This window comes from Macaca thibetana, chromosome 1 (genome assembly GCF_024542745.1).
Source record: "Macaca thibetana thibetana isolate TM-01 chromosome 1, ASM2454274v1, whole genome shotgun sequence".
Taxonomy (NCBI): Eukaryota; Metazoa; Chordata; class Mammalia; order Primates; family Cercopithecidae; genus Macaca; species Macaca thibetana.
In genome coordinates this window covers 186,568,240-186,595,174 of record NC_065578.1, presented here as the reverse complement: position 1 = coordinate 186,595,174, position 26,935 = coordinate 186,568,240, and the positions used below count along the sequence as shown (strand labels likewise).

At 37.1% G+C, this 26,935-nt stretch overlaps 1 protein-coding gene across 2 annotated transcripts in view; it reads left to right on the top strand.

Annotated features, from left to right (window-relative positions):
- Window positions 1-26,935, top strand: part of PAPPA2 (pappalysin 2) — a 298,413-nt gene that overhangs the window by 147,908 nt on the left and 123,570 nt on the right. For both annotated transcript variants that reach the window (XM_050766967.1, XM_050766964.1), the window contains 5 exons: window positions 1,724-2,213; window positions 5,209-5,337; window positions 8,953-9,044; window positions 12,641-12,834; window positions 14,518-14,664. In XM_050766967.1, coding sequence (XP_050622924.1) covers window positions 1,724-2,213; window positions 5,209-5,337; window positions 8,953-9,044; window positions 12,641-12,834; window positions 14,518-14,664 — 1,052 coding nt within the window. The remainder of the gene's footprint in view (window positions 1-1,723; window positions 2,214-5,208; window positions 5,338-8,952; window positions 9,045-12,640; window positions 12,835-14,517; window positions 14,665-26,935) is intronic.

Sequence of the window (26,935 nt, the reverse complement as noted above, 5' to 3'; positions counted from 1 at the left end):
AAACTAAGTATATATGAATAATAAGAAATACTGGTCTTCCTTTACTTGGAAAGGGTGAGGAACCAGGTCATATTTAAAATATACACTATAAAAGTAATTGAATCTCTAACAGAGCTGGCATAAACACATGTATTTATAAATATGTCTAATGAGCACTACTTAACCACCAACTGTTTTCTAAATGCTATGGAGATTAGAAAACTAAAACAGACATATGCCCTGCTTAAGCGTCATCTTCATGGTGAGAATTTTCTGGCTTCATAACCTAAAATAGCTCCCAGCCTCACCTCGTAATTCTGTATCCCTTATGTTCCTCCACTTGTCTTCACAGATATCATTACTACCTAGTATTATACTTTATATCCCTTTATATATTTATTGTTGCATCTATCACTTTGTTGTAAGATATAGAAAGGCAAGACTTTCATCTCTCTTGTTCACTCCTCTATCTCTAATACCTAGATTAGTATCTCTAATACCTAAATTAGTTCTAATACCTACATTAGAAGTACACTACCAATTTTTGTTGAATGAATGAATCAGCTCATAATAAATGAATCAACTCACAGTATAGGTGAAAAACAATAAAAACCATAAAATGTAACACACCCACACACACACACACACATAGTTGCACACACATATTTTTGAAATTAATAATATGTGTTTATGTTTCCTGCTGTAGTTTCTCCCTGCGGCTACCTCCTTGCTCCCCATACCTGAACTGAAAGGGAAATTGCAATGTTTGAACTGGTTTTCTCTGGGCTTTGGGATATAATTCATTTTCCAAATTTTGAAGGACTAAATACTTCTACTTTGGTAAATGTAGATATTCAATTTCTCTAGAACATTGTATAGATCTACACTGCCCTAGTAAGGCAGAGGTTAAACATTATCGCTTATTTTCTAAAAGAGGAAACTTAGGCATAGAAAGATGTGCCACAGCCACTCAGCTAAGGGCACAGGAGGCCTGACTCTGCTGGTTCTCGATTCAGCACTCTCTCTTCAACTCCCCTCACACGACAGAAAAGAAAACCATTTGGGTAGATTATTTCCATGGAGCTGACTTTCATAGATTTGTGATATTTGATTTTTTATCATTACATTTTTATTGGCTACTGAATCTTCATTTTTTTCCCGCTCCATAGTATGTGTTTCTATTTCCTGCCTGCAGTTACCCACCTGCTTACACATACCTGAACTGAAAGGGAAATTTCAATGTATGGTTTTAAAGTTCATCTAACCATCAGTTGAAAGGATTGCCAGGGTGGGATCTTAGGGAATGAAAGGAGTTTTGTGAAGAGCCCTACAAAGATTGCAGTGACAGGGTGAAATCATTGGTCTTCAGAAGCATTAATTTATCGTAAGTTATGAATGGACTAATCACATGTAATTCTCTCCTCAAGGATTCTTTAAGGATATGACTTTTCTGCAGCAGCCTTATGTTTCCACCTAGGATGTGGGTTGCTCCCTTCCCAATTCCTGGCTGGTTTCCTCTTGCTAAGGGCACCATGTACAGGAATGGGGTAACAAGAGTGTAATGCTTTTTACTTTTACAACTTTGTTCTTACTAGTACTTAAGATCTAACCTGCTAAGATGACCAACTTCTACAGGAATTCTAAGCGTTCTCTCTGTAGTTCCTCTTTCTGGCTGCTAAGGGCTACTCATTTTCTGACTTTTAATGGCTGCTACTGATGTATCTTTCTGCTGATCTCCCACCAGGGCCTCCTGACGTAGATCAGCCCTGCGAGCCGAGCTTACAGGCCTGGAGCCCTGAGGTCCACCTGTACCACATGAACATGACGGTCCCCTGCCCCACAGAAGGCTGTAGCCTGGAGCTGCTCTTCCAATACCCGGTCCAAGCTGACACCCTCACCCTGTGGGTCACTTCCTTCTTCCTGGACTCCTCGCAGGTCCTCTTTGACACAGAGATCTTGCTGGAAAACAAGGAGTCTGTGCACCTGGGCCCCTTAGACACTTTCTGTGACATCCCACTCACTATCAAACTGCACGTGGATGGGAAGGTTTCGGGGGTGAAAGTCTATACCTTTGATGAGAGGATAGAGATTGATGCAGCGCTCCTGACTTCTCAGCCCCACAGTCCCTTGTGCTCTGGCTGCAGGCCCGTGAGGTACCAGGTTCTCCGCGATCCCCCATTTGCCAGTGGTTTGCCCGTGGTGGTGACACATCCTCACAGGAAGTTCACGGACGTGTGAGTTTGGTAGCATGACTATGGGGCTTCCTGGGGCTCTAGGGGTGGGTTTTGTTACTTTTTCCCCGCTTTTTAATATTCAGTCATGCCCTTCATTGGAGGAATGTTTAGACTCTCAGAGGGGATTTTACTGTAAAGTGACGTATCTGAGGTAAAGAAAAACACTTCCCAGAAAGGGGCAAGCAGGTGTCTGATTGCTGATGCCATCATCATGATTATGGACAAAACAGGTTAGTGTATGAGATGTTTCAGTTGAACTGAACATAATTGCCACAAATGAGTTGATCAGAATCACATACTCCTGTCTGGTGACAATTTAATTTCTAATTCTTTGCTTTAGCTGTCTGATCATCTGCCACAGACCTCATAACATTTATAAGGTATAGTCAATTCTTCTATTGCTATGCAAGGAGGCCAAGGGCCCAGCAGACAAGACGATGCACTCAGTTCCATGACTCATTCATGATATGCATTTCATTCTTTCCCCTTCTCTCATTTCTCCCCCCAACCCCCCATCAACCAACTCTCTTTTATCTTTCTCTTCCAGCTCTCCTCTTTCTCTTAGTTCTGTCTTTTCTTCCTACCTTTAGTGAGTTCTGCTATGTTCCTGGCACTGCATGTTCAGTGCTGGGGGCACAGACTAAGATGAGGTCCTTACTACAAAGAACTCAATGTCTGGAGCAGGAGGCTGGTACCTCCAAAGGCAAATTCTCTCAACCGCATAACCTTCTTTGGAGACTGCCCTGAGGGCAGAATTAGGGCAAAACAAAGTTTTATCAGAGATTCTGTCAGTTAGTTTTTGCTGCATTAGAAATCATCACAAAATGTAGAAGGTTAAAACAACAAACATTATTTCCCATAGGTGGGTTGAGTGTTCTCATCTAGACTGATGTGGCTGGTGGTAGATGACCCAGGATGACCTCCCGCACAGCTGAGACAGCTGGCATGGCTGGAGAGATGAGGGCCTCTTTCCTCATGGTCTCTCAAGACTTGGCCTGGGCTTCTCATGATAGTGGAAGGGTTTCCAGCAGCAGAGAGGGCAAGCCCCCAAATGCTTACCCTTTTCAAATATTTGCTTTATGTTATTCATGATAATGTTCCACTAGCCAAAGCAAGTCACACAGCAATTTTAGACTCAATGGGTGGCAAAATAAACCCTCCCTTTTGATGAGAGAGGCAGCAAAGTCACATCATAGAAGGGTACATCAGGGACAGGGTAGTCATTTGGCAATCTACCATAGCTACAAAAAAAATAGAGATAAATGTCCACCTTGAACTTCATTACATTTTTCTTCCCATATTTGCCTGTCAATTAGAATTAGAAGGTAGTGAAATGACCAAAAAGCTAATACAAATGCAAAGGTAGCTTTAAAAAGAAAAAAGAAATGCCATTTTGAACTTCTTAAATAAGGCAGTTAAGATGACGTTTGTTATCTAGTTTGCTACACACACACACACACACACACACACAAAGACACACACATGTTTAAGGTCAATAATATCTCATTTTATAGATGAAAAATCTGAGGCTTAACTTTGATTTGGTTCAATAGCTAGTAAATAGCAAAATTGGAATTAAAATCCAATTTTTCAACTGGATCTCATTTTGATCCTCTTGCTTCAGTAACACTGCCTTTTACAAACTCAGATCCTGGAGGGCTTGGGCTACCTGCTGCTGAGTTTTTCCTCAAGAAAAATAAACACATGCTGATGTTTCCATCCAGTCCTTTCCCCAGCCACAGAAAAGTGTGAAGCTTTTATGCATGGCTGGACAAGCAGTCTGACGGAAACCGCCTTGTAAAGGGAAACTGTCAGCATTGATTAGTATGTAAAATTGGTTTTGCTTTAGAAATATCTGGCATTCTCATAAGAGGTTTGCTTCCCTGGGGAATGTGGGGGTAACTAATTTGGAAATTTAAAAGACTTTAATATCTAGGTTTCTTTTCTATTTAAATATTTAAAAGCCAGCACAGAGGTTTTTAAAGATGTTTTTGAAACCCTGAGACATTTCCTGGTTGCTGGTTGCTGCATCAGCTGAGGGAGTGGAGGCTTTGTGGGTGAGCTGAAAAGTCTGTTAAAGAGGAGAGAACCATGTCAGAATACTGATGGCAGCCACTCACGGTAGTCCCAGCAACCCTTTGAGATCCTGTTTCACTAAGTAACTCCCATCCTAGCTTGACTTTGGTGATAGTTTTCCAATTAGGGTAGGCACTGGGCAAAATTAAGATGAAGATAGAATTTGTCTTTCGGATCAGAAGCTCCCCTTCTTGAGCCCTTTTCCTCTTCTCAGTGTCCTGCCTTTCACCCTCACCACACAATCAGTGCACCCGGGCTCTAGAGAGTCTGACAAGCTCCTTCCATCTCCAGGGTCAACTGATACGACTCCATTCCTGATACCTACATACTTTAATAGGTTTGGAGGTGAGCAGTTGTTTAACGCATTTCTAATTGTGGAACTTCTTAAATTCCCCAAATTGTGACCAAAGGTGTTCCTACCTTCTGTTATGAGACAGTTTATCTTATTCCTAAGGATTCAGTCTCCTCAAGACAAAAATTCTCTTGAGAGAAAACTATGATCGCAGACCCGAGAAGGGGGCCTTCCTGAGCCCAAACACTGAAGCTTTAATCTCCAGTTTCTTTGATTACTTTGATGATACAGAAGACTGGCTTTTAAATAGTTTTGTTTTGCTTTAACATGGTAAAAATGCACTTGAAATACCATCTTCCTAGATTGACTAGGACTGTTAAGTTCAGTGTTAACACAGCAAGCGTTTACTGTGCATTTACTCCGTACAACGTACAGGGATACAGAAATAAATATGGTTTCAAACCTGGTAAGACTGTGCCTTGATCTTTGTTTTAGACAATGCAGCATATGTTTAACTTTTATGTTTCCCATAATATTTCCCTTCAACTTCTGCAAACCATCAACGAAGGACTCAGGGCATGCCTCACTTTGTGGCTGTAGTGGTCACAAACCCTTTGGTTTCCATAGGGAGGTCACACCTGGGCAGATGTATCGGTACCAAGTTCTAGCTGAAGCTGGAGGAGAACTGGGAGAAGCTTCGCCTCCTCTGAACCACATTCACGGAGCTCCTTATTGCGGAGATGGGAAGGTGTCAGAGTGAGTATTGTGTGTGTGTGTGTGTGTGTGTGTGTGTATGTGTGTATCTGAGCAGGGACACTGCTCTGAACAGAAGTTTCAGGAGTCTGACTTGTTTTGGAAATGTAGGGAGCAAGGCACCATTTGATTCTAGTGTTGAAATTCTAAAATCTGGGACTTGGTTTTGTCAGGTCTTGAGATCTGGCATCTCTAAATAGTTATGGAGGAACCCACTTTTATAGCTAACCCCAGAGTATTGAGGTATTGAGACTGATTATCTGGGAGCCCCTTTTATGGCCTCAGCAAGCAACTGCTGGACAGTGATTCAGGGAAGGAATTTATGCAGAAGGTTACTCATCAAATGATGCCGAAAGACGATCTCTTTTGAACAAATGGCCTATTCTACTAACTAGTTGTGTGATCTGAGGAAATTCAGTATAGCTTTCGGATCTTCAGTTTCTCATGTAAGCCTTAGTAGAACTGATAACAATATAATTTCCAGCTATTCTGTAAGCATCACCAAGGTAGAAATGGAATCACTCTTTCTATTTCTTAACATACCATGTTACTTTTCTTGTTGCCCTTTTGTGACATTAACATAGAGGACTAATTAATTCATTCTGGTTTGCCTGGGACTTTCCCGGTTTTAGCACTAGAAATACCAAGTCCCAGGAAATCCTGGACAGTTGATCACCCTACATCAACCTAATTTTAATGCTCATCTAGCCTTATTTATTACTTATATAAAGCTGCTTGGATTAGGAGGCTGGAAGACAGACACTGTGATTTGTCTTAGATTTTGCATCCTAATGAGATGGGTTATTTGTATTTTCCCAGACCAAGTGAAGATATATCGTATCTTGAAGCCCTATTGGGAATCAATTCTGTAGCCTTTCTTGGGATTCCATCCCATCATTTAGCAGTCGCTAAACATTGTTTATCTCCTCAATCGTCTAAGATCCTGAAACTATAGTAAGTCTATTCCTTGTCATAGAAGTATAAACACTAAAATGTTCCCAGCCCTCGATAATATGTAGAAGCCATTGAAGTCACCTCAACCTTGCTCATGTGCTGTCCCTTGCCACCTACCTCAGCCTCAGCCTGCCACCTTCCCTCCTTCATTTCAAATCAGATTTCTCCCTGGGATGCTTCACATTGCAGAGGACAGGTCCACTTGATACTGTTGTTGTTTTCTCTGTTTTGGTTGCTTCATTTTAAACCTACAGCCCACTAGTTAATGTGTTGGGGGGCTGGGTAACCACTACTACACTGGCAGGACCCTCCTTGAACAAAACACTCTGCCCCCTGCCCTAGCGTCTTCCAAGGCAGCTGTCTAATGGTGGCCACCCTGCAGCCCCAGGGTGCCATTTCTGCCTGAAGCATGTGGGGCTGAAAGGGTTGGAGAGCTCTTTTCCTACCCTGGTTTTGCACATTTTCTCACGTGCCTTAAAGCAGCTTCATCTAAGGCAGCACTGCTTGGCTACTGGGTCTCACGAGGTTTCTTATCAAAATGTTCCTTGAAACTTCTGCCTGTGTTTTCTTCTCTGTGTAACTAGTGCTTCCATCCAATGAGAAGGTATGTAACTCCAAATCTGGCTTAACCAAAGGCACCACATTACACATAAAACAAGGAGCCATACAAATCATTAGTGATCACTTAGATATCACTTGTCAATAGGACCATCAAAACAAGCACAATGCAGGGCCCTGAAATTATAAACAGTATTCATACAGAAGTTACTCATTTCAATCTGTGCTGTTCAATATAGGAGCCGCCAACCATAGGTGGCTCTTTTTGCCTTTAAAATATACCAAATGCACCTAAAAATCTGAATACTGAATTTTATTTAATTTTTAGTAATTCACATTTGGTTTAAAAACCAAAACTCAATTTGGTTATTGGAAAATCTTCAAGTATATTTGGAACAACTTGGGCAGGTAAATCTTATGTTTCAACTATAAGTATTATAAAATCTAAATACAGATCAAATAGTTAAATTCAGATGTGTTGTAAGTGAAAAATACACACTAGATTTCAAAGACTTAGTATGTAAAAATTATGTAACATGCCTCATTTTATACTGATTGCAGATTGAAATAATATTTTGAATATCTTGGGTTAGGTAAAATATAGTATTAAAACCAATTTTACCAGTTTCTTTTTACTTTTTAAATGACTACCAGAAAAATTAAAAATGTGACTTTCACTACATTTCTGTTGGGCCGCATGGCACAAGATGGTACATAGCATGCTTATACTGATTGTTTAGATTATCTTCAAAATGAAAATATAAAGTTGGCGACCTCCAAGATTATTCCTGCACCCCTTGTAGCAAAACACAGATGAAGGTTAATCTTCTCTCCATAAATAAGCACATTAAGGCATAAAGTATTTGGAGACTTCTTGGATATAGCACACATTTAATTAGGTCCCCAGTATAGTCTCTTTTCATTGAACTGCATTGCATTTATATAGAAAAATGATTTGAAGTTTCCTTAATTTCTTCAATTATGTTGTTTTTATATCGCTTTTAGCCTTCTCCACTTCCAGCTTGCCAAGTAAAATATGATTACTATATCACTGTATTCATAGCATACATTTAATTCATTTTAAACCATTCTCATTTCTAATTATTTAATCTTTCATTCATCCTGGTGAGGAATACTTTAAACAATAGATTAGAGCTATTTGTGATGTTCTGGGTCTGAAAACACTTTAACATTCCAAATCCTTTATCTATTGAGTTAAAATACATGTCCATTTTGAGCATAAACAAAGTCAAGGAGAAAAAAATGGTAATCCTCATGCATTCTGCAATAGCCAAATGTTGGTTCTTTCATAGGAGCATCAACCCAAACTTATCTATTTTGTTTCCATAAGTTGCTTCATGTCCCTTTCACTATAAACTAACTCACCCACCTCAATTCAAATTTTGTCATCTGCTGTATTAGCATTTGAGATTGGAAACTAAAAACGTTTTTCTTCTCTTAGCATTTGTTTCTTCCCTGCAATATATGTTAGCTGTCACCAGGTGGTAGTAAGGAGTAAAGACAGGGACCTGAGCCCTAGAGATGCCCTAGACGGAGAGATGGCCCCATAGGGCTACTTAAGTCTCTAGGTATATGAACAGGAGATTGAATTTTACAAAATCCTAATTTTTATAACAACGGCACCTTTATGTAACAAAACAATGAAATCATAAAGAAATACTAGATAAAAATGAATAGATGAAACCACAGAGACAGGCAGGCTTTCTCCTTACCGTTGTCAGCTATTTTAAGCCTTTATTCATTATAGGGCTGGCAGGGCTTTTCTAAGCTTAAGACCCTCTCCCGAAACGCCATCAAGACCCTCATGGATCTCCTAGATGTTTCTGCGCCATGAGCTACCTGACTTCCAGGAATTCCCACAACCCACTGGATATGCCAATCAACAATCATTGAATACATTGTATCTACTTTATATATCCGTATGTTTGTTTCTATTTTCTGTAAAAGCATTCTTCTAGCTCCTACTTTTTTCCAACTTGCACTTTTTAATATATACTGAGAAATTGTAAGAATTTTAAACAATGGTAGCTAAACAAGAAAAATTATTTTTTTGTGTTATATATGCATGTATATTTTACCCTCTAGGAGCCTGGGAGAAGAGTGTGATGATGGAGACCTTGTGAGTGGAGATGGCTGCTCCAAGGCGTGTGAGCTGGAGGAAGGTTTCAACTGTGTAGGTAAGTTCGGGAGTTCCAGTCTAAGATTGTGTCCTACTTTTAGAGGTGTATTATTTTGTAAGTTCTTGATACCTTGTAACATCTAGCTTAGTGATAATAATAACCTTTGATGTGTCCCTTGTATGCCAGACATGAATTGTTTCACAGGTATTATCTCATTCAATCCTTAGAATAATTGTGGGGAAACCAAAGTGAGCTTAAATAACTTGATTTCATTTATGCAGCTAGAAGTGGTAAAGTCAGCATTTGAACTAAGGAAGTAGAGCTTAAATTTGAACTAAGGAAGCAGAGCTTAAATAACTTGATTTCATTTATGCAGCTAGAAGTGGTAAAGTCAGCATTTGAACTAAGGAAGTACAGCTCTAGAATCTGCATTGTAAACCACTAGGTTATTCTGCTTCCTAGTTTAATGTTACCAAAGATTTCTCTTGGGTCCTCCAGGGTAACGCCAATATGTCAGGTAAGTAGCACAATCATATGGACTCTACATACAAATTACAGTAAGGAAACATTCTAAGCCAAAGCAAAGGCAAGACATATTTTGGTGACTGTGTGTCATAGATTCAATCATGAAGAATAACAGAGGATCCTAACACATTTTAGCCTTGGAGAATCACTGGTAAAAATTTTAACTCTAGAGTATAAGGTGCTTTTTACTCTAGACTCTTGCCACTCCGGGGAGGCAGTCTACAACACTTTTCCAATTCTGATTAAAGCTATCATCACCAGGTTCCTTAGATGCATATATTTTCCATTGTCATCTACATAGATTGCAATTATTTGGTGGAGCATAACCACACATTGAAGTTTTTTTAAATAGCAGTGCATTTAAAACTATTTTAAAGTCTTGAAATCTTAAGATAAAGTAGAATGTGATTACAATTATATATAATTTATTAAGGTGTTAAGTACTACACAGAATATACAAATGTCCCTGCTCTCCAGAGCCAGACCTGCATCATAGAATGTTGGTGGTCCTCTCTCCATGCATTCATCCATCCATCCATTTGAAAAAGGCCCGTTGTGTACTATGTGTTCAGCGGTACCATGTATTCTGTGCATGTTGTGTACCATGAGTCTGATCGAGTCCCTGATCCTTTCTTGAGTACGAGTTTATCAGTGACTTAGAGCACAGCTTCTGTCTTACATAAATGCCTCCTACCAAAGCATGAGAGATGAGTTTCTAGCTTCTGCTTACCTAACTCTAGCAGTGAAGAATGCACCTTGAAACAGACCATTCTGTTTACAAATGGCCTTATCTGTTGTAAAATTTTTTCCTTTTTTTCCAGTTTGGAAACTGAGGCTCAGAACATTTTAGTGACTCATCCAAGGGCATACAATGAAATCTTTGCAGAGCCAGCCCTGGAACTCAGCTTTCCTCATGCTTAATCAAGTGCATTTTCCCTGCTATGAAACTACAGAGGATATATATTTTTTTCTGTTTTATTTGACTACCATTCAGATATTTGAAATACCTCTCCATTATTCTCCTTTCCAATCCAAACATCCCCTCATGTGATTAGGATTCCAGACCCTTTCTTATTTACCCCAAACTGGCATGCTTCATGTGGTCAATGCCCAGAAGGAAATCCAATACTCCAGATGTGGTCTGGCTATGCAGAATACATTGAACCGATTACCTCCCTCTTCTGTACACAAGTATTTGTTAACACAACCTCTGTTAGCATTATTTCTTTTTGGTAGCCACATAGTAGTCTCATATTAAATACAATATATATTCTCCAAACACTAAACTTTCCTCAGTGCAGCTCAAGTCTTATTTAACTTACAAGGAGACCTTATATTGTGTCTATCACATTTGATCTCATAAAGTTTGGCTATTTCCTTCAACCCCAGTAAGACTATATTTAAATGGTTTTAACTATACAGGGTAAGGTTAAATGATATATTCCAACATTAGACTTTTTTTAGTGAATCGTAAGTTCATCATATGCTAAGCACATAGTTATATTCCATTATTTCTCAAAAGTTCAGGTTTGAAGAAACCATTGTAAAATATATTTTTAAAGTATTCAGTTATTTTCAGATGAATTTGAAAGAAACATAAACAACAATTTTAAGTCTGTGCTCAAAAAAATAGAGACAAGAAGCAAGAAGAGTAGTTACTGGGTTATAAGTAGAAAAACAAAACAAAACTATACACACACGTAAAGAGAGAGAGAATTATTATGGGAAAGTCATTCCAAAAGCACATACATTGGCTTTGGAGAGTGCTTTGAGTAGGTTTGATGAAACGTATGAGTTGAAAGCCCAAAATAGATTTTCAACCAAGTCCTGTGGACAGTGGCTTATATCTGGCAAGTAGAGATAGATTTACCACAGAAGGGTCTTAGAGGAAATTATTAAGAGAATAATTAATAACTATATGTTGATGGACAGCTGGCAAATTACTGGAACAGTCCTGTGGTATTGCTATGAAGAATTGAACATGAAAAAAAGGAAATAGTAACAGTAAATTTTAGTAATGCTCTCACTGAATATATACGTAGGTGTTGTTTTGAATCTTAATCTTATTTTCATGTCCTAATTTTTAAGTAGAAAATAGAAATTTGAATTGTTCCATTAATATTAATTGCCTCATATTTTGGTAAAAAATGCAACAGAACTTAAATGGCTTTGTAAGTGTTTCTCAGCTATCTACATTTGAAGGCACTGTGTCTATGTATCTATAAAGAGTCAGTGCTATTCATTTACTAGGAGTTATTATATGAGCAAGAATGGAACTTGTCCAGTGCATACCAGCTGGCTTTACAACCCCAGTATATTTTCTCAGATATTCGTTTCTCACCTGTTTGCTTTTGAAGACAGCCCCTCTGTCTTAGTTTGAGGCAGTGTGGAGTAATAGCTGCTGAACCTTCATTCTGGCTCTTGGATTTAAGCCTGACTCAAATTAATGCTCTATTGCTTACCATTCAAGGGTCCTTTATGAAGTCACATAAAATCACTGAGACTCAGGCTTCCTATCATAAAAGAAACAAAATACAAACCTCACAGGGTTGTTCTAAGACTAAAAAAAAATCAATACATATGTAACCCTCATAAGCCTGGAGCCTATATTCTCCAGTTTAATAGCAGTCACGCAGTTGAAGAAACACAAGCAACAAAAAGTGATTGAGAAAAATCCCCCCTAATGCTTTAATATTTCAAAAACTATGAAAAAGATTCAAATATATAATATATGTTAGGATTTATTTATATTCCTTTCTTCTTTTACCATATTATATCTCTGGCTTCCCCTAAATATCTTACTCAACTATTACTTAAAATTTCTTTCCACACCCAGCCTACAGCTGCTTTTTTTCTCCCTGTTCTTTCTTCCCTGATCTCAACCCTTTCTGTACTTTTATAATGTAGATGGTTTCTACCTTTCTCCCAATGAGAAAAAAATCCTTCTTCTTTAGGGATGTGTGGGATGTATGTGTATCTGTGTGTTTGGGGTAGGCACTAGACTGGCAGGCAATTGCAGAATTCTCTTTAGTGGGCTGGAGAAGAAATGTCGTGGACATTCCCATGTTCATTTTTATCATGACATTTATGAAAACACTCTTCCTGTGTCACACAATATTTCTTGGCAGGAGAGCCCAGCCTTTGCTACATGTATGAGGGAGATGGCATATGTGAACCTTTTGAGAGAAAAACCAGCATTGTAGACTGTGGCATCTACACTCCCAAAGGATACTTGGATCAGTGGGCTACCCAGGCTTACTCCTCTCATGAAGACAAGAATAAGTGTCCTGTTTCCTTGGTAACTGGAGAACCTCATTCCCTGGTAAGTTAAGCCAGATGAATAGAGTCGAGGCTGTGCAAATTGTAAAGTGACTCCCCCTACGCTTACACTTGGGGTCTGTGTTTGGATAATTAAAAGAAGAAAAAGAAGAAGAAAGGAGTTAGAAGGCCTAGGCAACATTAGTGGATCTACCAGCATTGCTATTATAATTACATGATGTTGGACAAGTCACTTAACCTCTCTGGGACCCAATGTTCTCACATGGAAAATGGGTATAGTAACACCTTTTTCATGTTCAGTGGTTTACTACAGTGATCAAATAAGCTTTAAAGTGTGTATTGAGGATCAAAGTATAAATTGATTTAAAGAAGTTTTATTATTGAAGAAACTGTAGAGTTTTTGCTAGAAGTAAATCCTTGGGTATACAATTTTTTTTCTGAATATCCACCTAAATAGATAGGAGATCCTCTGACAGATCTAAAATGCTATACCAATGACATCTATGAGGTAACGTTGAAGACTGAAAAGAAGATTAAAGGCTCACGACTCTTGTGACCCATTCTAGATGCTTCTGTTGCAAAATAAACTCTTCAATTTATTAGAATAGGCAATACAGTCCTTTCACAGAAGTGAGATTTAGGCCTCTAGATAGTTTAGGCCAGAATGAAATAATATGATTTTATACTTGAGAAGACATCTTTGAAGAGATTGAGGAGCCAGCTAAGGTTGATGCTCCAATTCAAGGATTTCATCAAGGACCTAGGGTCTTCTAGATTCCAGCTCTTTCATCCTCGAGTGCAGCCTTCTTCCTCCTGCTCAAAACATGGCTGCAGTTCTCCTAGGTGTGAAATCAGCATTTCAAGGAAGGAGGGGACAGGCCAAAGGGAAATAGGTGCATGGCAGCTGAGTCTTTCCCTTTTTATTGAGAAAATGATAGCTTTTCTGGACATTCCACACAATAAACTTCCACCCACCTCTTACTGGTCAGATCTAGGCCACTTCATCACCTTTAGTTGTAAGGAACCCTAGGGAGATGAGCGTTTATAACCAGATACACTGTCGCCTTGAACAAAATTGGAGTTTATTAATAAAAAAGTAAGGGGAAATAGATACCAGTCGGCAGCTAGCCATTTCTGCCACACTCTCTCAGCCTAAATTCTGGCATCTTGCTCCTTCAAGTCCTGGCATCCGATGACAGAAAGCCAGGGAAGTTGGGAGATTCTGAGGTAATGACCGCTCTCTGAAGTGGCTTTTAGTCTAGCCTGTCTGTCTTCCCTAAGTGAAGTGGGAGAAATTTCCTGGAGTTTTATTTCTCTGGCTCCTTTACTTAGCTGAATCCTCAGTGGTTCCCCAACTCAGTAGCCTCACTTTTGGGGCAGTCGATGCTGCCTGGTAAGGGCTTCATCATCACCCCAGACAGACTCCCCTGCTTTGTCCTGGGGCAGTTACCTGAAATATGCCAGGACTATTTGTAACCACCCAGTGGGCAAGACCCGTGGGCTGATGATAAACTGAGGCCTGTTGTGTTTTCTACCCTTGTAAGTTATATCTTGATGTTAAAGAGAGCACTGAGAAATACTTCAATGTTGAGAAAAGTTTTCTGCCAATAATGTGATCATTAGGCATTCAGAAAGAGAGAAAAACTTTGCTATGAGCTGGAGAGTTTCATTGTCCTTATATCTTCACACTCCATACTTCAAATTGTTGGTTGAAATTGTATTTCAGATTTGCACATCATACCATCCAGATTTACCCAACCACCGTCCCCTAACTGGCTGGTTTCCATGTGTTGCCAGTGAAAATGAAACTCAGGATGACAGGAGTGAGCAGCCAGAAAGTAGCCTGAAGAAAGAGGATGAGGTTTGGCTCAAAGTAAGTGGCCCAAATGTTTCTTTTGTGCGTGTGAAAGGTGTAAGCATGTGTGTGTGTGTGTGTGTGTGTGTAAATGGTGCATTTGGATGACCTGTCAGAAAATTTTCTTTTGTTATCTCAAAGTGCTAATATTGAGTTTATTTTCACCTCTCTGAATTGTGGACTTCTTTCTGTTAATACATGAGTAATCAGTTTATCAAAGTGTAACATACACACAGAAAAGTGCAAAAATCAGAAACGCACAGCTTAATGAATTTTTGCAAAGTGAACATCCTTTCTAATCACAACACAGATCAAGAAATAGGACATTTCCATCACCGCCCCCCTACAAGGCTCTCTCATGTCCCCTCTTAGTTATTACACCACTGAGGTGGATCTATTTCTATCATCATAGATTAGTTTTGTCTGCTTTTGAAATTTATAGGAAAATGCTTTACAGTATGTACTCTTTGCAACTGATTCTTTCTTATTTGGCATTCTATTTGTGGGATTCATTCATGCTGCTTCACTTAGCAGTAGTGTTCATTTTCATTGTGGTATAAGCATTGCACTGTATGAAAACGCCACCATATATTTAACCATTCTAATATTGATGAATATTTGAATTATTTCTGGTTTTTCTCTATTGTGCTATTATAAGTCATTCTGCTATAAGCATTTCTGTACATTTTTGTGGTGAATGTGTATAAACAGATGGGTATATTTGGAACTGCCAAATCATAAGTAGGCCAGCTTTGGTAAATAATCCCAAATAATTTTCCACAGTGGTTGTACTAATTTATACTCCCACCAGATGTTTTGAGTGTTTCAAATGTTTCACATTTTCATCAACATTTGGTATTTTAAGTCTCCATTTTAATGTTTTATTGAATATGTAAAGGTATTGCCCTGTGGTTTCAGTTTGTATTTGCATGATAACTAATGAGATTGGGAGCCTTTCATATGTATATCAGCTACTCGTACATATTTTTTAAGAGCATAGTCAAGTCTTTTGTTCAATTTTCCATTGAGTTGTCTGTCATTTTCTTCATAATTTATATAATTTCATCATAATTGTATGCATGTTAATTATTTTTCAGCAATATGCTCTTTCATATCTTCCAACACTATGACTAACTTTTCTTGCTCATAAACACATCTTTAGACGAACTGAAGTTCTTTTTTTTTTTTTTCGAGAGAGACGGGGTCTCGCTCTGTTTTCCAGGCTGGAATGGAGTGGTGCCATCATAGCTTACTATAGTCTTGAACTCCTGGGCTCAAGAGATCCTCCCACCTCAGCCTCCCAAGTAGCTAGGACAACAGTTGCTTGCCACTACACCCAGCTAATTTTTAAATTTTATGTAGAGATGGAGTCTAGAAAAGGCACCAACTCCTGCCAGTATCTAACATCAAACTCAAGTTAACCAAAGCCTCTTCTTTAAACCTGAGCAAAGGGATAATCAAAGTAAACTGCTTTCATGAGACACAGGGGCAAGCTTGTATTCACTTAATAATTTTGCCTTTACCTAAATTAATATAACTTATTATAGTCCTTGATACCAAATAATTTAAATGTTTAGCTACCTGTGGAATTCCTTTCCTGTCATTTTCAAAACTAGGCTGGGCTTATGACCTTTTTGTTGAAAGCATTGCTAATTCTTTATGTTTTATTTTGCCTCTAAAATGTAAAACTGTTCAGTCCCCCCAGGCCCAAAAACAATTATGGAAGAAGTGGGCGTGTGAGATTATATGGACCAGATTTTGAGAGATAAAATTAATTGAGACCCTCCAAATCAAAGACAGGCACATAGATGCTAACAAAATGCTTGTGTTTTACATAACTAATTACTACAAGCCAAGATTATAGTAACTCAACACACATAAATTAGTTTTATAACCTTATTTTTTGACTTTTAGTTTTGACTCTTATATTACTTAAAAGAGGTTTAAGAGTTAATAAGTGTCTGCCCACCTTTGTTTCCATCTGGCCTAAAACAATTAATTAGCTATAAGTCTTTTAACTCTAAGTCCCTTGACCATAGGGATCCCAACAAAGGACATAATGGACCTGGGGCAGATAGCACACCACCCCAGCATCAGGGTGAGACAAGAGGAAAGCTTGACTATTAATACTATTTCTGGAGTGCCTTGACAAAAAGGGAAAATATAAACTGAAAAAAAAAAAATCCATAGGCCCTCTACACACTGAGTAGATCCCCCACTTTGGCCAAAGGGAATTCCCTCCAAACACTAAAAAATCTAATTCAAGCCTGATGAGAAATAAAGGGTCAGACACACCTCACTATGCTCCCAACCCCTAATGTTTAAGCCAGGATCAGAGGCCATTCCAAATTATAACAATAAAGTATTGCCCTTTCCTACACAAAAAAGAATACTTTTTTTCTTCAATCAGGAGACTTAGCCTTACTGGGAGAAAAAAAAAAAAAAAAAAAAAAAAAAGGATACCTTAAGGATCAATTACAACCAAAAGGGAAGGGCCCCTATCAAGTATTATTAAATACCCTCACCATATTAAACCTTTAAAACATAACTACTTGGGTACACCTCTCCAGAATAAAACGTGTTTTTTTATGAGTCACAGGCACCATAACGTACATCTGGGAAAGAAGCCATGACCTTTGAAAGACCTCCGCTACCTATTTAAAATAACACACGGCTAAAAGTAATAACATGATACTGTGGATGGGAATAGGAGCATTAATTCTTCTCTTCTTCTTGATTATATTTCTTTTCTATCACTTTGGCCAACTACCTTCTCCTAGAAAACACCTCTTGTATCCTTATTGGGTGTAGAGACTCTTCTAAGGCCCAACTAGACACCATGTTGGCACTATTAATCCTGTTTGCTCTCTCAATTAACCTAATCCAGGGTGGGTGGGAGTAAAACTCTATAATAAAATATTTCAAAAATTATAGCATCAGGGAATCATCTTTGTGATTACTAAATTTGTCATCAACATTTCCAGAATAGCAAATTCCACCTTCTGGCCTATCCAGAAAAATCTCATGGCCATCTCCCCAGACCTCCTGACTAATCACTGCAATCTCAAAGTACCCAGTCCCCTACTTGTTAGGTGAAACTCTTCCCCACTTAATGGATTCCACGTAAACCCCCTGCCACTATTACCCAGACCTGGAAAGTTGGCTATCTTTACCTCTAGTGCAGTAATAATTCTATCTTTTGTACCTACTGTTGTGTTAATGACACAAAAACAAAAGTTTCCCTTCAGTGCTCTAATCTAACTCTAAGCTGCCAAGTTCCCAAGGTCATAGCAAGGTAAATGGGATTCCACTTGTGTGCAAAAAATCTGTTTGTAGGTTTTCTCCTCAATCAAAACACACAGGGGAAAAGCAACTGCCTAATTGGGGAAGGTGGAAGCACAGCCCCCTTCTAAAGAACAAGGATAGTTTGACCACCCCCACTGGAGCAGGGGAGAAATATCTCTACAGACCCAATTTGGCCACAAAGGATAGACATCACACCTTGTGGAACCTCTGTGCCCCAACTGGGCTCATTTTTGTTTGTGGTCATGAGTGGGAAACATTCATATCTCATAACCATTCCCGACTTGCTGGGGAGCCACGTGTTCTTTTAGGCATAGCTTTCCCTTATATATCAAAAAGGTGAAATGGGTAAATATACATTAGCCATGCTTACCCCTATGGAGATCACTGTCTATAACCCCTTAAGACCCAGGAATACCAGAAATAAATGAGCAATAGGGTTGATTCTGGCAGGAATTGGGGCAGCAATAAGACTAATGGACCCCTGGGGTGGCTTTGCCTACCATGAGTTAGCCCTGAAATGCTTGACTCAAACCCTACAGTCATTAGCCACCAGCACAGATTAGGCATTAAAGGAAATTCTAAAATTCCTAGACTCTTGGGCAAATATAATTCTTGATAACAAACTAGTGCTGGATTATTTAGTAGCTTATTAAGCTCTTGGGCAAATATAATTATTGATAACAAACTAGTGCTGAATTATTTAGTAGATTATTAAACAAGGCAAGTCTATGCAGTTATTAATAAAATCTATACATATATTAATATTAATAACTTTAAACAGATTGAGGTTAACCTTCAAAAAAATCTATGAACAAACTACCTGATAACATAAATACAATGTGGACACTGGCCCCAGCTGTATTTGGTTGACTATCAAAAATGTTCTCCCAAGTCTTACCTGGTTCTTACCTCTCCTAGGACTTTTATTATAAAAGCTAATGATAGCTTTCTTGTTGTTACTAGTTTTTGTCCTTTGCTAATTTAACCTCTTTCTTCTTTTTTTTGTTTTGTTTTTGAGATGGAATCTCGCTCTGGCTCTTGTCGCCCAGGCTGGAGTGTAATGGTGGGATCTTGGCTCACTGCAACCTCTGCCTCTTGGGTTCAAGTGATTCTCCTACCCCAGCCTCCCGAGTAGCTGGAATTACAGGTGCCCACCATTACACCTGGCTAATTTTTGTATTTTTAGTAGAGATGGGGTTTCACCATGTTAGTCAGGCTGGTCTCGAACTCCTTACCTCAGGTGATCCGCCTGCCTCGGCCTCCCAAAGTGCTAGGAAAATAGGCATGAGCCACTGCACTCCGCCTCAATTTAAGCTCTTAAGAAAGTTTGTATCTTCTAGATTACAACAATTCCATGTAAAAATGATAGCGGCAAAAGGCTTCCAACCCATCCCATCTTCTGAGTCGAAAAATAAAAACACCCTCCCTTTAGGCCCCTTAGGCCAGCTATCCAAAGATTTTTCTTCCCCCATTGCTAGGCAGAAAGCAAAGTAAAATTAGCAGAAAGTACTCAGAGAAGATAGACCTCCACCCTTCTGCGGCCCCCTAAGGATTAAGGAGGAATATCTAATATCTGAGGGGGGCAGGTAAGGTAGAAGATCAGTAGGACTTGTTTTGTAAGCATTGGTCAGGGCCCTGCTAATCACAGCAGGATCTGGTTGAAACAGGCTACAGTGAAGAAGCCAGCCAAAACCAGCAGATGGCAATAAAAGTGACCTCTAGTTGCCCTCACTGCTCATTAGCATAAAGACACTTCCAGCAGCACCATGGCAATTTATAAATGCCATGGCAGCATGCTATGGCAATGACCCAAAAGTTACCCTATATAGTTCTGAAAACTCCTTGCCCCTTTTCCAGAAAGTTCTGAATAGCCCATCTCTTAATTAGCATATAATTAAAAGTGGGTATAAATATGACTGCCAAAAGCTCCTAGGCTGCTACTCTAAGAACACTGTCTATGGGGTAGCTCTGCTGTGAGAGGAGTGATACCTCTGCTGCCTCTTCATAAAAACTGCTGTCTAACACCACTGGCTCACCTTTAAGTTCTTTCCTGGGCAAAGCCAAAACCTCTCCTTGGCTAAGTCCCAATCTGGGGCCTTGCCTGCCCTGCATCAATTTTCTGAGAAAGTGGAGTTGAATTTTATCAAATGCTTTTCCTGCATCTATTGAGATGATATTTTTGTCTCTTTGTTCTGTTACTATATTAACTCACATTAAAAAAAAAAAATTTAATGTTAAACCAACCTAAGATATTTGGAAAACCAACAACTAATCACATCGTTTTGAATTCTGTTTGAGAATATGTTGTTGGTTTTTCATCTACATTCGTTAGAGTTTGGCCCTAATTTTCTTTATTTTACTATCTTGTCAGGTTTTATGATCAAAACTAAATAAATAGGTTTCTTAAATACGTTTCTTTTTTCTCCAGTTCTCAGTTCTATGAAATATTTTGTATAAGGTTGGTGTTAATTTTTTGAGGATTCATTAGTGAAACCATCTGAGCCTGGAGTTTTCTTTGAGGAAAAAAATACAATTATAGATTAAAATTGTAAAACAAAGGTGGAGAAATTTGTGTTTTCTACTTAAGTCAATTTTAATAAGTTGGGTTTTTCAAATAATTTGTCTATTAAAAAATCTAAAATATCAAATTAAGTTTTTCATAATGTTCTGCTATTTTCTTTGTTATGTTTCTACAGAATCTGGTATACTTTTTCACTCATGCTATTGTTAGTTTGTGGCTTATCTCTTTTGTTTTTACTGCTCAGTCTTGCTAGAGAGTTATCATTTTCATTAACCTTTTATTAATCTTTTTATATGACCAACCGAAGATATATATGATCTTATTTTTCATTATTTCCTTTATATTTGCATTAACTTGTTCTTTTTCTAGTAATTTGAGGTGATGCATAGGTAATTGATTTTTGTCCTGTTTTTAAATTTTATACATGAAGGCCATACATTTCCTTTTAAACATGACTTTAGCTACATTTCATAAGTTTTCACACCTTATTTCTGTTACCATTCAATTCAAACCATTGTTATTTCTTTTTTTACTCCTGAGTTATTTATAAGTGTGCTGTTTAACTTGAAAACATATGTGGATTTGGGATTACTTTTAAAAAAAAAAAACTTATAGCTAGATTCTTCTGTGGTCAAAAATATATTCTATGTTTCAATTCTTTGAAATTTGTTGAGCCTTGAATTATGGATCAGTCTATGGTCAATATTAGTAAGTATTACATGTGCTTTGAGAGGAATGTGTGGTCTGCAATTGTTGGATAAAACATTCCATATATTTAAAATTTCCTATTTGTCGATCGTGTTGTTGAAATTTCCTATATTATATATATTTTGTATATATTGATTTTTCCCAATATTTTGTGTACTGTTTCCATCAGGTACTGAGAGATATGTATTATATTCCTCCAACAAAATCTTGGACTTGTTTGTTTCTCTTTTAGTTTTGTCATTTTTGAGACATTTAGAGGCTATATTATTAAATGTGAAGGCAGTCTTTCTTTACTTTGCCTGGTAGTGTGAAATCACAAAATGACTATACAAGTTGCAACTATGCAATGTAACCTTAATAATCAATGGGAAAAATTACACTTATTTCATGATATATAAAAGGTTTTTTTGTAACATTAAATGCTCTCTTATTTTTAGTTATAAGTATGTAGAAAAATGGAAAAACAACTAGTGAAACTGATACTTAGTTCACTAGAATTTGAAACAGAAACACAAAGAAATAAAGTGTTTCCTTTTTTGTGAAAAAAAAAGAAAACTTACAAAGACTAGTTTAAACATTGTTTACCTTTTCCTCTTTATATGACTTACATTACAAAGCAAGCAGTTCTTCTGTGTGTTGATGAATTGTCATGTTTCTTGTAAAGTTTGAATCCACTTCCAGCATTTTATCCTTTGCACTTTCAATGTTATGAAATATCCCTGAGAGTTCCTTTAACATACGCTTTTTTCTTGACATCACTTCTGGGACAGCTTCTTCCTTTTTGTCACAACTTATTTTTTTATTTATATCAATAATTTCACTTTCACTGACTTTCTCTGGCTGTATTCCCAGAGTCTCTTGAATGGCAGTAGAGAGTCAACATTCCCAGAGTCAGCTATTTCTTTTATAACTCCATTTATCTTTGATTCAAATTTCACTTCCCAACATTATCATTTTTCATTTATTTGCTGCATGTTCATCATTTTTAGCTAATTCTCTCTTTTGATTATCCATTTTTGTAAAGTGTCATTTAAGTTTATCACTAGGAGACAAAATGGTAACATAAGTATACACTTTTTAGTTTCTGTATGAATGAAATAACAGATACCCAGTGACCAGTCAGTGACAGACTTTGAATGAAATGATGTGATTGGTCACCCATCATTATTCACATTTGTAATTCACATGGTGATTTTTGAATTGAAAGACTAATAGTGAAGTGGGTACTTTATACAGTTAAAATTAATATATTGTGCAAACTGAAATATGAATCATGTTCTTGGGAGACTGGTTTTAGTTAACTAAATTGTTATAACTGATATTCATCCATGTGAGAACTGTGTAAACTGGAAACTGTCAGTATATAATTTTAGATTTTTTTATCTTTTAGGTGAATTATCTCTTTTAAAACTAACTTTAAAAGCCATCTAGCAACACTTCTTGCTTTATCATAACCTTTGTCTGGTTTTATTGTAGCCATGCCGATACTGAATAACATTTTATATTTGTGTATTGTGTCTTCTTTTATCCTATTACTTTTAACTTTTCTTTATAATCATATTTAATATGCTTAGTTTGTTGTCAACATATTATTTTTTATATATATGCAATCTAAAATTCTCTGTTTTCTAGTTGGAGAACTTAGTACAATTACGTTTAATGTAATTAATAATGTTTAGTTTTAAACTTACCAACTTACGGTTTCTTATTCATTTGTTCTTTGTCTCTTTCTTGTTATTTGTCTCTTTCTTGCTTTTTTATAAAATACATAGTTTGATTATGTGATTTCTCATTCTATTAGTTTGTTAGTGTATTAGTCAGTGTTCTCCAGAGAGAAATAATATGATGTATCTACATATAAATAGATAATAAGAGGGTATTCATCAGGAGAATGGCTCACACAATTATGGAGGGCAATTGGTTCACACAATTAAGTCTCATGATAGGCCCTCGGCAAGCAGGAGACCTGGGACGCTGGTAGCATGACTCAGTCCAAGTCCAAAAGCCTCAGAACCAAGGAAGCCAATGGCATAATTCTGAGGCCAAAGGCTCAGGAGCCCCACGAAGCTGCTGGTACAAGTCCCAGAGTCCAAAGGCTTAAGAACCCAGAGTTCTGATGTCCAAGGGCAAAAGAGAAAGAGTTTCCTGCTCTGGAAGAGGAAGAAAGAAAATTCTCCCCTTCTTTCACCTGTTTGTTCCATCTGGGCTCCCAGCTGATTAGATGGCACTCATCCACACTGAGGGTGGATGTTCCTCTGTCAGTCCACTGACTCACATGACAGTCTCCTCCAGAAACACCATACAAGCACACCCAGAAATAACGCTTTACCAGCCATCGAGGCATCCCTCAATCCAGCCAAGTTGACATTTAAAATTTACCATCACAGTGAGCTATACTTTTATTTTCTCAGTGGTTAGTCTTGAGGTTGCAACACACGCACTAACTTGTTAAGAGACTGGTATAAATTAATACTCTCACAATTTTGTAATACCTTAGAATGCTTTTCCTCCATTTATTGCTTTCTGCATTTTTAAAGTAAAATGAATTTAAATTCCCTAATATTTACCCTCTCCAGTGCTCTTTAATCCTTTCTACATTTCTATGCTTCTATTATTTTTGTTTAGCTTGAGGAAATTCACTTTTATTATTTCTTTTAATGCGGGCCTGCTGACAATGAGTTCTTTCAGTTTTTGTGTGGCTAAAATATTTTTAGTTGGCATTCATTTTCAAAGGATATCTTTGGTACAAAATTCTAGGTAGCCAGATGTTTTATTTTATCCTTTGGAAGATGTTATCCTGTTATCTTTTCACTTCTATATTTTGGAGAGTTAGCTGTACATCTGATATATGTTTGAAGGCAATGTCTTTTATTCCCTGGTGCTTTTAATATAGTCTCTCTGTTTTTTGTCTTCAACAGTCTTTCTATGATGTTCCCAGGCCTACCTGTCTTCGCATATGTCTTGTTTGTGAAGCTTCTCCAATCTGTGGCTTAGTGTCTTAGTTTCAAAAAAAAAAAAAAAAAAAGAAGTTTTGGATATTCCTTCTGCTCATTTACTTTTTTTTTCTTAGTTGCCAAATATACATACATTACACCTTTTTGCTGTGTATCTTTTTAACTTTTCTATTCTTCTGTTTGTTATTCCCTTCCTTTTCATGCTGTAGTCTGATTATTATAAACTGAGCTATCTTCTGTTTCAATAATCCCAAATTTTGCTCAATATAATCAGCAATTAAACTATTTATTAAATCCTTAGTTTTGCTATTGTATTTTAACTCTAGAATACCTATTCAGTTTTTCCTGTGTATTCTTTGTGAAATTCTTCATCTTACAGTCTATTTAAAAACATATTAATCACAATCATTTTTAATTCTGCATCTGATAACACCAATATCTTGATGGAGAGGTCTGTTTAGGTTGACTTTAAAATATCGTATTTATTTGGGCTTTTCTACTATTATACTAATAATGTTTTAAGTGAATATCAGATACAATAAATTGTAGAGGCTCTGACTAATATTATCTTCCTTTCAAGATTTTTTTTTTTTTGGACGCTTGGTAAGATTTGGGAAAGATCACTTTAATTCAATGAATAATTAAGATAATTCAAGCTTGTGCTTTATTTGTGAGCCTTTATACATTCTTTTTTTCAGTTTTTTCTTTCTTCTAAGGCTTGACTCTTCAGGAGTCTCAACTAAAAGCTTGGATTAGGACCTCCACATTGACAGTCTTTGAAGTACAATTTCTATTTCATCAGCAGTGTGTCTGCTAAAAACTCTCCTTAGTTTTTTGGCCTCTCTATTGCCAATTTCTACTTGGCCTTTTATACTCTTATTTTGCATTGCTTAGGATTTGAAGAATACCTCAAAGGTTAAAGTAACACAGAATATAAAGTTCCCTTCAATGTGTTCTTTTTTTTTTTTTTTTTTTTTTTTTTTTTAGACTTTTAAGTCCTGACTACTTGGTTGCCCTCAAATGCTTTTAAACTTTTTTGTATACTTAATTCATGTTTTATGATTGTTCTTGCCAGGACAGTTTGTTGTATTACACGCTACTCTATCATAGCTGAAAACAGAAATCTCTGGAATTGTTTTAATATATGTCAATTAGCTACATCTTACATTTCAGGTATGTACCTTGTTTTAGTCTGCCTTCTGATGCTCTAATAGAATACCACAGACTGGTTAGTTTATAAAGAAAAGAAGTTTGTTTGGCTCATAGTTCTGGAGACTAGAAAGTCCAAGAGCATGGCACTGGCATCTGCTCAACATCTGGTGAAGGCCTTGGTACCAGGGTAGAAGGGCAAAAGAGAGCATGTGAGAGAGAGCTCACTTTTATATAAAAGACACTCCTATGATAACTAAACCACTCCCACGATAATGGCATTAATCTATTCATGACATCAGGGTCCTCATGACCCAATTGCCTTTGAAAGGCTCTGTCTCTTGACACAGTGCAAGTAAATTTCCAAGACATTAACTTTTGGGGACTACATTTAATCTATAGCATACCCAGTTCATACTAAAACTGATTCAGGAGTAATAGTCTTTGTATTAGAAAAAATTATTAATATCATTGAAAGTTCAGTTACTATATAAGACCTATTAAGAAAATTTAGTCTTCACAAATCAATACAACACCAAATAACTTAGAAAGTGATTTTTAAAGATAAGGTGGTTAGCTTTAAAAAAAAAAACACACACACACACACACACAAAAAAAAACCTTTCAGAGAAATATAGGATTTCTGACTATTCTTCCTTTCAGTACACTTTAATCCTGATTTGATACACAAATATGATTAGTATGCAGTAGTTCAGAGACAAGTTTACTACAAATGAGAAACAATGATAGTGGAAAACATTAGTCTTGAAAATATCTTCCCAAAATCTTTCATTGACTAAAATCTTACTTGCCAAAAAAAATTTCTGTCATTTTAGTCTACATTTACTGAAGTAATACTCTTAGTTTTTCTTTTCTTCTAATCTTGAGCCAATAGACAAAAAGCGTAAGAATTTTCTTAAATATAAAATGTAGAGTCTTTTATTATTTACATAATAAGCACATTTTATAGCCATTTATGGTTTACAAAGTACATTCTCTTGCACTATTTGTATTTGATCCCTAGTATAGCCTTGTGAGTTTGGCAAGGTAGGTGTTTTCCAGTTTTACAGGTGAGTAAAATAAGAATCAAAGACTCAAAGTACTTTTTCTACATCACTCAAGAATAAAATAATAAATCGGACGCTCACATTTATGCCTCTTGATTCTAATCCAATGTTTATCCATCTATACTATGTTCCTTCCTTCAATCAGCATTCATTAAGCACCTATAATATGCCAAAACCAGAATTAAACACTGGTGACAGACAAGAACATAGCACGAGCAAGAAAACAAATTAAAACATATGTTGAATTGTAAGGAAAGGCATCCTATCGTCTTTTGCTGGGTTTCTTCTAAATTCTTGAAAGACCATGTATCTATTAATCTAGTTCACAGGATTTGTTAAATACTTATTGTCAACTCTTGGTGTCATTGGGGGATTGAGAAAGAAACAGAAGGCATAATTCTTCCCAGAAAGTCCCTTGTATCTAAGTAATATCGACAACAAATGAAGCAATTTGAGAAGCAGATACTCAATAAGTACTTCTTGTTTGGTTTCATAGGGAGCCCGTCAACATATGCAAAATCATATGTTCATGTTTATTTTCATGGCTCCTCTAAAATGTCTGCAATTTGGAATGGTCCCATTCA